This window comes from Aplysia californica, unplaced genomic scaffold (assembly GCF_000002075.1).
Source record: "Aplysia californica isolate F4 #8 unplaced genomic scaffold, AplCal3.0 scaffold00750, whole genome shotgun sequence".
NCBI lineage: Eukaryota > Metazoa > Mollusca > Gastropoda > Aplysiida > Aplysiidae > Aplysia > Aplysia californica.
Window position 1 is genome coordinate 44,550 of NW_004798020.1, and position 9,657 is coordinate 54,206.

The 9,657-nt window shown below is 40.4% G+C and overlaps 1 protein-coding gene across 1 annotated transcript in view; it reads left to right on the forward strand.

Moving 5' to 3' along the window:
- Positions 1–7,524, forward strand: part of LOC101863218 — a gene marked incomplete at its 5' end in the record, with an annotated part of 10,499 nt that extends 2,975 nt beyond the window's left edge. Inside the window, 3 exon segments of the mRNA XM_005109144.3 lie at positions 1,783–2,112; positions 2,841–3,701; positions 5,396–7,524. Of these exon segments, the coding sequence (XP_005109201.2) occupies positions 1,783–2,112; positions 2,841–3,701; positions 5,396–5,703 (1,499 nt within the window).
- Positions 7,525–9,657: the final 2,133 nt, after the last annotated feature.

A 9,657-nucleotide genomic window follows, 5' to 3' on the forward strand; every position in this document is an offset into this window, starting at 1 on the left:
AAAAAAAACCCCTTCATTTGGTTAAAATTGAGTCAAATGATCCACTCCATTGTTTACCGGAAATACGTCGGGGTGCACGATCTAGGATGTTATACTACATTACTGTGGTTATAAAAGATTATTGTCGTCTGGGTGAAAATCCAGGGGGTTGAGGTCTGGGTTGTGGGGAGCCCAAACATGGCTCAAGCTATGATCCTGGAGACTGTCTCGACAAAGTGGATCCTCAATCCACCTACAGACCCCTGCCGCTGTATGGGCCGTGGCACCATATCCTGCTGAAATCATTGATGTCGGTCCGAAATTTCCGGAATTTGACAGTGACAGTGACAGTGACAGTGACAGAGACACCACCCTCTTCCACAAAACAAAATCTGAGGCCAATAATACCCTCGTAACTCCTTGCCATCCTTGCCGTGGCTTTCAGTCAGCAGAGATTTTCCCAACTACCTCATCAAACCTCGATGAACCCCAAACAATGAAGTTGATTTTTTAAAAATCAACACATGCCAATTTTAATGAGGATTAACTTTTTCTCTGAACCAATCACGTTCTTAATGAAGGATTCATCTTTTCTGTGCTTATTCATAAACCACTGGCATATTCTCAGTCTCCCCTGTGCTGTAGTTTCTGATATGTGCTGGTGTGTCTGAATGCAGTATGCTTTTACAGTCCTAAATCTTGTTTCAGTGTTCTGTCTACTGAGGTCTGGGAAATTTTCAAAAAACAGCGCTCTCACGCCTAACTGATTGTTTCTGTGCTTTTAATAATAGGCCTACAACATAGAACTGAAACAGTTTTTAGTTTTAGTTTTAGTAGAGGTTTTGCGAGTAGAGGTTTTGCGGCATTCGCAATTGCAGAAGGTGATATGAGCGCCAGAAGATTAGGTGTTACAACAGAGTAACAAATGTAAAAAAGAAAATGGGGAGATAAGGACGGTAGATGTTTGATAGGAAAGAAGGAGCAAACCACACCAGAGCACCCGCCAACCACCCACCTGAATACAGTCTATCAGCTCTATGGCCTACAACAATAAAGAATCTTCCACTTGCGCCACATTCTCGTCTGTCTAAGAACTGAGAGGGTGACCTGAATAGTTTGCCTCAGTGTAGGGCCTACACTTTTTACGTCCGTTCTCAAGTAAACCAAAGCTGGAAAAGATGCCTGCCCAAAGGGCTATTAACATTCCAGATGGATTTTTATCATTTCTGGCCCTTCGATCAACCCCAAAGCGAGCACAGAATGAGGCTCTAGTTGCTTTTAGGGATCCAGCTTTATTATAGAGTTTATCAACCAAGGACTATTCCGTTTGGCTCCACACCATAACATTCCTTGATTGAAGGATCAAAATAATAGACTATCAACGTAATTCACAAAGTTTATTGAACTTCCATTCAATTATGGTACTGATTTTGAGAAAACCATTCGACTTATGAAGTGTTGTTTTTTTAAATGGACAGCTTTTTTGGGGAACAGCTAGTAGTAGTACTCGTTTTTATGTCTGCAAAGATATGTATTCAGTTCTATGCCTGAAAAGATTTGTATTTAGTCGTATGTCTGCAAAGATATGTACTTGTTTGTATATCTGAAAAGGCATGAACGTCTTTGTCAAATGTACTTTTTTGTTAAAAGGCATGTACTTGTTTGTTTGTGTGGAAAGATACTTGCTTGTTTTCCCTCACCGTTTATAAGTACCCTTCCCTTGCACCACACGCAATGTAGCCACACAGAAAAAATATTTCTTCCTTCCTCTAAATGTCTTTGTTTTGCACTTTCTCCTCCCAGTGCCAAAGAAAATACTCAAACAGCTCCACCGTAAGTCAAACAGGAGAAAAAAGAAGAAGAAGAAGAAGAAGAAGAAAAAGAAAAAGAAGAACAAGGTCAAAGGAGGTGTGAAACGTCTGACCACTGCGAGCCCAGCAGAAGGGGAAGGAACTTCTGGATCCGCCTCCAAACTTCCAGATCCGGAGTACGGGACTTTTGTGGAGCAGCCCAGTGTGACGCAGACGGTCCCAAGTGTGACGCAGACGGTCCCTAGTGTGGCGCAGACAGTCCCTAGCGTGACAAAGGAGGTGCAGAGTGTGACACAGATAGTACCTGAGCTCACGTCTGAAGGTGGGTTTGTTTTTAGTCATGCTAAGAGTTTTATGGCACTTTCAACACAAACAGGTCGTATATGCTCCGGAGATTAGTAGAGGTGTTGTTTTTCTGCCAGTCAGGCAATTTTTATCGAATTTTTGTTTTCTTGGCTCAACTCCCTTTTTTTCCATATTAAAACATATTTCCATGTGAATTTTAGCTGAAAAAAACGTTGATTTAAGGCATAAAATGTGACATTTTTCAGTTTTCAATGACTCTTTAGCTGCTGGGAGTTATCAAACCTTTACAGACATTTTCTTGTTAATTTCATCACTAAAACCAGGTGACCTCACCTCCTTCGTTCACAGATACCTTGACTTCATCCAAGATAGATGGGGGTTTTTTTTTCCATTGAAAACAAATGAATAAGATTTTAGGTGATACCAATAACTTCACTTGCCCTGAAATTGACGAGCGCCTGATTTCACTGCGTCGTGATATGATATATCATCACACAACTTTCCCCCTACGTCACCCCCCAAACAAACCAACTAGTAATCAATCATCCCTCCCCTCACTCATCACATTATCTCAGGCCACTTCATCTTAATTAGGTCAATGACAATCAAAACGGTTAAGTGTCAGAAATCTAAAATTTTGCTTTTGTTTTATATCAGTTGAGAAAAAAGAAATTGTGCCAAAGCATAAGTTTCTGATATTATATTATAGGGTTTTATCAACTTTATATGTGTATTTGTTCCCAGGGAAAGACTCTGTGCTGGAGGGAAGTGACCTGACATCATCCTCTTCTATGCCAGACGACCCACAGGACTCCCCAGACCCTCAAAACGTCACTTTACAAATGGTGACGGTACAGGATGAACCAGAGACTACAAGCCAGCCTGAGGAAGGGACGGATGTAGTGACAGAGGTAGACACAGACCTGCCCACCACCACCTCTACCACCACTACTACCACTACTGCGACCACAACTACCACCACAACTACCACCACCGCTAGCATCCTAGATGTTACAAGTCAGAAGCAGAATGCGGCTGAGGAGGAGGAGGTCAACACTGACAGCCACCTCCCGGAGAGCTCCTCAGACACAGCGAGAGATATGTCTCACAGAAATAGGGAATCCCTTGATCATGATTGGACGACCCAAGAGCCCAAACCAACGACAGATGGTTACCACAATCAGGCTGGATTTGATTATCCAAATGTGAATGTGTTGGATGATTCAAACCTCCGAACTTCTGGCAGGAGTACCAATACTCCAAACGTTGAAGGCAGCAGAAATGACAAGGTCAAGGATGGGAATGTTGTGGGCAGGGTCAGTGGGCAGTCGACACCGTCCTCGAACCACGACCGCCCGTCAAACACACGAAATTCTGGTACCAGCCGTGATGCAAAGGAGGTCCGTAAAGGAAACAAAGGCAAAAAGAAAGAGGGAGGGGGAGACAAGGAGTCTGAGTCTCACTATGTCACAGAGAGAAATCTGACTGTGCTCTGTATCAACTACACCAAGCCCGACGTGAGATGGCGAGGGTTGGAACGCCCGAAGGATGAGCGATCCATCGGTTTCCTCAAAGACTGGTTCAGTGTCTGGCATTTTCTCCACAGTAAGTATTTCATTTCCACAATAAATATTTCATGATTTCATAAAACTTGACCCCTTCATGATACAGGGTCAGTTGGTGCTTCACAGGGCACAGTTGGAGATCCACAGGGACAAAGAGGAGCACTAGATTTAGTGGTCGAATGCCTATAACTAGACCCTGTGACCACTAACTCTCAAAGAAATAGATTTCTTTGCACAGGAAAAAATGTCCCTGAATGCTAATATTATGTGAATCTGCAAAAAGTTTTATGAATTTATCTAACAGAAGCAGTAGGCCAAATACAAAGTGGGATGAACAGCATTTGTCATCATGGTCCTCATGCATTGCAAGGCATGACAAATGCTGTATGTCACAGCAGCAACCTGGTTCCGCACTGTAAAAGAAAAAGATGACAAATGGCGCATGTCATAGGTCACAAAAGGGATAAGAAAGTGCTACTGAAATCTAAACAGGACAAATAGAGGGGAAAAACTATAGTGGTGAGAGTTGTGCATGTTAACATAACATATGCATCACTTGTCTCATTCAACAGGGTGTTAGATAGAAATGGAAGTTATAGTGCGGTCAAAAATTTGTGGTGCAACTTATTGTCAAATAAATATTTCCAACTATAGATTCACCATCTTTTTGAAAAATGACTTATATCAATTTGTCTTAACAGATGAATATTTTTTTAAACACCTGTACACTGTAGTTTAGAAATTTTCTTCATTAATTATGCTAATAAAAAATCCCCGTCGCTGGTTTCCACAGGTTTTATAAAATTTACTGCTGGGGCAATATTGCTTTTAAAACCAAGTTCGTCGTTTTTTTTCTTATCGCGACATTATGCTTATTGATCACATGTTTTGAGAACCTTTAGTGTAAAAAAGTGTTCACTATAAACTTAATTTCTTGTCTCAAGTTTTGCCCAATAACAAGTATGATTGGTGTACTGTGATGTAGGCCATATGTGTATGCAATGTGTGAAATGGGAAGAGCTGTCAACAATCCCCATTTTCCGCGTGCCAAAGGTTTATAGTATTTTATATAAATTTAAGAAGATAATTTTTTTTATCTAGTCTAAAATGTAGTGGAAAAATATGATTAAATACAAACTGCTGTGCAAAGTGTGGGTGACAGTATTTCAACTGCATAAGAGATATTTAACGATAAGTTGCGCCACTAATTTTTTACCGCACTATAGATAATTATCATAATGTTACAGTGAAAGTTGGGCATGTAAGTAAGTCTCTAGTTTTTGTTGTTGTTTTTTTCACTGAGAAATACATGGTGTTTCTGGTGAAGTCTTAGGTGGCCAAACACTGGAAATTCTTATTTAACAGAGAAGGAGGAGGGGGAGCTGGATGAAGAAAGAAGAAGGGGAAGTAGGAGGAAGAGTTTGAAAAGAAAGAGGAGGAGGGTGAGGAAGAGGAGGAAAAGGAAGAAGGAGAGGGGGAGGGGGAGGAGGAGGAGGAAGAGGAGAAATATAAGAGGGGAAGGGAGAGGAGGAAAAGGAGGAGGGGAAGGGAGAGGAGGAAAAGAAGAGGGAGAGGAGGAAAAGAAGAAGGGGAGGGGGAGAGGGAGAGAAGGAAAAGAAGAAGGAGAGGAGGAAAAGAAGAGGGGGGAGGGAGGAGCAGGAAAGAAACAAATAATGACACTGGTAATGTTGAGGAAGATAACTTGTGTCACTTTATCTGTACTGTGTTCCTCAGACCACGAAGAAAAGGCCTGGCTGTACTTCACGCTGGGCATGTGTGGAGGGATCATCATCATGCTCATCATCATCCTGGTCAAAGTTTGCATCAACTTCCGGCGCAACATCCGCGCCCGCCTTGACGTGTCCGAGCCCACTCACCGCCACGCCTACACCAGCAACAACCACAGCTCTCTCGAGGCGCCCATGTTGGAACACTCCGACTCCATCGATCGTATTGAGGTCGTCAGGTTCAGTCCACGGTCGACCCTCCGCAGCCTCCGCAGCAATTCCAACAACAGAGATATCGTCAACTACTACGGCTGATGTACGTCGGCTTTGGTTTCTCTTGTGATATCTGTAAGGGTGATACCTAATGTTGTTCACATCGAAGGAAGAAGGAAAAGATCAAGATACGATTGAAGAGACTTTTGGCAGTTTCCAGAAGGCAGCAGATGGTGGAAGCAGTTCTTCAAGGACCTTGTCCCAGATTCGTGTATAGCCTCACTGGCTCACATATATCCAGACAATCTGTGTTGCTTAAAGTCGAGGAAAGGATGGTAGCAGCATTTAGTGGGTCTTACAACACATACGGTGAGTCATCCGTGCAGATGGCAGCCAACCTCCTAATATTGCCCAGACTGACCACCTTATGTGGGGGATGGGACAGCAGTGGTCACTCAAGCGGACAGTCAAGTGGACCCTGGGAGCTTTGAGATGCACATCCTAACCATGTGTTTGTTCTGAAGGCAGCCAAGGAGATTGGAAAGTCAAAACAGAACGATATCCAGAAGCAGTTGTTTTGAATTTGGTTCATTTCTCAATATTGGGAACATGGAGTTGCTTTGTCAAACCTGATGTAGGGAGACGTTCAGGGTCACTGGACTGTTCTCATGCTTATGGTATTCCATGTTTTGTCAGCGGTATTCCATGTTTATGTCAGCAGTATTCCATGTTTTTGTCAGTGGTAGTCCTGCAGTATTCCATGTTTATGTCAATGGTAGTCCTGCAGTATTCCATGTTTATGTCAGCTGTGGTATTTTTCGTTTGTGTCTACTGTATTCTAAATCTAATATCTGTGGTTATAAGGGGTTTATGTCAGTGGTATTTCATATATATGTCTGCTGTGTTTCGTGTTAATGTTTTCAGTAAGTCCTTGTTTACGTCTGTGTTATTCTGCGTTTTTCTGTCTGTAATTAATCAGTGTTTATGTGTGAGGTATTCCATGTTCATGTCTGTGGTATTCCGCTTTTATCGAAATGTATAACATTCTGGATGCTTGGTATTTCATTTGCTCTGCATTATAATCTCATTTATGATGTAGTCTGCTTAAGAAAAAGGCCAAAGCAAGATCGAAACCTTTCTCATCCTTTAATGTTCACCAAACAGGTTTTGAAGAACTCTGCCCAGCTTGAATTCAACAAATCAGAAGCAAATTACATATTGACCATTGTTTCAGAGCAGGGAAAGACAAGCTCAGTCAAACCAAAGATCCTGTATAATAAGATGGTTCACTCCTCTCTTTGAATCAATTAAAAAGGTGTCCTCAAAATCCGGTGACGCCCTCTTCGAAAAAGCGCCCACTTTGCGAACAGAGTCAACCTACTTGAGTGGAAAAAAATCAAAGTAAAACTAACAGGTTTTGTTTATATTATAATTAAAATTTATGAATAACGCCTTTTTAAATGTTAATGCTGACAAAAATCCTCTTCAAGTGGAAGGGGTGACTATTGTCTTGATTTAATTTGTCTTTAGAACGAGAAGCGAGTGGTCATTAAAATAAAATAAACCCAAAAATCCGCTCTGACTGAACTGGAACAGCTGATGCGCATGGGGGTGCCATCCCTTTTCTTCTTCTGGAGAAACGGAAGAGAGCTTCAAAACAGAAGACTGCAGCGACATCTGAACCAATGCGCGGACTTCCGCTGACACTTTTTGGGCTGAGTGAACTACCTTGTTATGTACTATCTTTGGTCAAACTAAGAAAAACAACCTTCAGACTTTATTGTGGTCATAAAAAGTTGCATAAAATGGGATTTGTCTCATCTTGTGAAGTAGAATACACAGCATGTGACTTTTCACGGCTCATTTTTCGGGAATTAACTGTGAACAAATATCTCTTGAAGCGAAAGCAAGTGCTCAAAATTAATAGAGTGATTGAGTGACAGACATTTTGCGACACTATCAAGGACATTTTGGTCCTATAAGAGCCAGAAGTGCTCAAGTCCCATTGCTTGTTTCAGTATCGGTGTGTATCTCAATCTGTGTTTGTCTACGCTTACTTCTGACACGAAAAACGATTTGTGTAATTTTTGAGGTTATAGTTTCTGTTTACTTGTAATGTTGGTTTTATGGAAGTCAAGAGTTCTACTCTCACACAACGGGCAGTTTTGTCACTTCCTGTGGTTATCTTTGTCCGACTTTAGAGAGCTGTTTTCGTCACTAAAAAAATAAAAAGTGTGACACATGCTTGTTTACATTGAAATAAGTCAAGGGTTTTTATGTGGGGAAAAAACTTATAGTAAAAAGCAAAGTGAAAGGGGGGAAAGCATATTGAATATTGGTGCTGTAACAGTTGTATAATGTTAACGCTGATTGCTTGTTAGTATGGTTTCAACTTAAGTACATATTCTACAATTCCTTATGTGTTATTTGCTTGTTTTATTGATGAATTTTATTAATAATTTTTTTGTGTACAATTTGCAATACAATGCCAAAGTAAATGGTTTGAATTCTGTGAACACATTCATTTCATATTTCATAATGGGTATTTATTTATTTGTATGTGAGTGCGTTCAGGTGTACATTTTTTAGTTTTATATGAATGAATGTTTTTATCTATTCTTGCGTATTGGACTATATATATATGTGTGTGTGTGTGTGTGTGTGTATATTTGTGTGTGTGTGTGTTCGTGTGAGCATATGCATGTGTGAGTGTGTGTGTGTGTGTGTGTGTGTGTGTGTGTGTGTGTGAGTGTGTGTGTGTATACGCGTTTGTGTTGGTTTGTGAGAATATATGTAGGCCTAGGTTATTTTCTCTTCGTATGATATGAATGGTACTCGTACGCTATAATGGATGCAGTTTTAAAATCTAGTAAATGATTTTCATTGTATATGGGAAACGGGTGATCATGAGAGGAAGGACGAGTTTTCATTCCCATTTTTCTGTGGGCTGTTGTTCTGAGGTAAAAGTTTTCCTCGGTCGATGAAGATGTTGTAAAATTGTGACTCTCAAACATTCAAATATCAAACAGTAATTCGAACAAATTTAAATTCTCACTTTAAAAATAATAAATTTGACAGTGTCTTTGTTTATGATGCTCAAAGCCAAAATTCCTTTGGGAATATAGGATAGGCGTATGCCTTTTTCAAAAGTCTAATTCAAATCAAACAAAAAAAGAATAAAGATATTAAACAAGCACTTAATGAATTTCAGGAGAGTTTTCATTCATGGAAAGTGCAAAACAAGGCTTGTCATTGTCTCCAGGAGCCCCGACGCTCACACTGTTTACTGGTCAATGTCCTTCTCTCACAGAGACTGGCTCACAAACTTGCCGTGTTTGTTGGTTCGGGTTATGCAATGATCAGGGGTCGGTGTTGTCTATATATAGATTGTAAAGCGCATAAAGCTTGCTGTTGAGCAGGAATTTGCGCGATACAATTGCTATCTATTATTATTATTGTTATTATCGTCTTGAAATTTGTTTCTTTTTTCTTTATGTGCTGTGATGATGCTTTTCTGTCCGAAACTGTTTTCACGACATACACATAGGGCATCTCTGTGCTTCATTCATGTCATTAGCTCAGCCTGCATATGTTGACTGTTACTATTTTCAGAAATATTTTGTTGACTTAAATGACTGCATGGAAGATTTTGTTTTGTTAAAACAGAAGTGGATATCAACATGTGTCTTAAAGCCTTTCTTCTATCTACTGTCTTGTGCTATTTTTTTCTAAATGGAATGTCATAAGTAAAAAACATTGTAATGTCTTCTGGTGAAGTTCACGAGCTGTGGCACTGAATTATTTGCTATTGATATTCTTGATTTTGTATATGATTCTTGGAGTTGTGAAAAAATTCATTATTAATGTGCACGCATTCGCATACAATGGCACCTAGTCCGCAAACGAGGGAGAAGAGAAATGCCCTTGGTTTTTAGAATGAACTGTTTTGGTTGAGCCATAGAGCACAAACAGTTTGAATAGTTAGGCTATTGCACCATGTTTCAGCCAACTGTTGAAAATGTCTCATATGGGTAATATTGGATTGCTCCGTGCAAG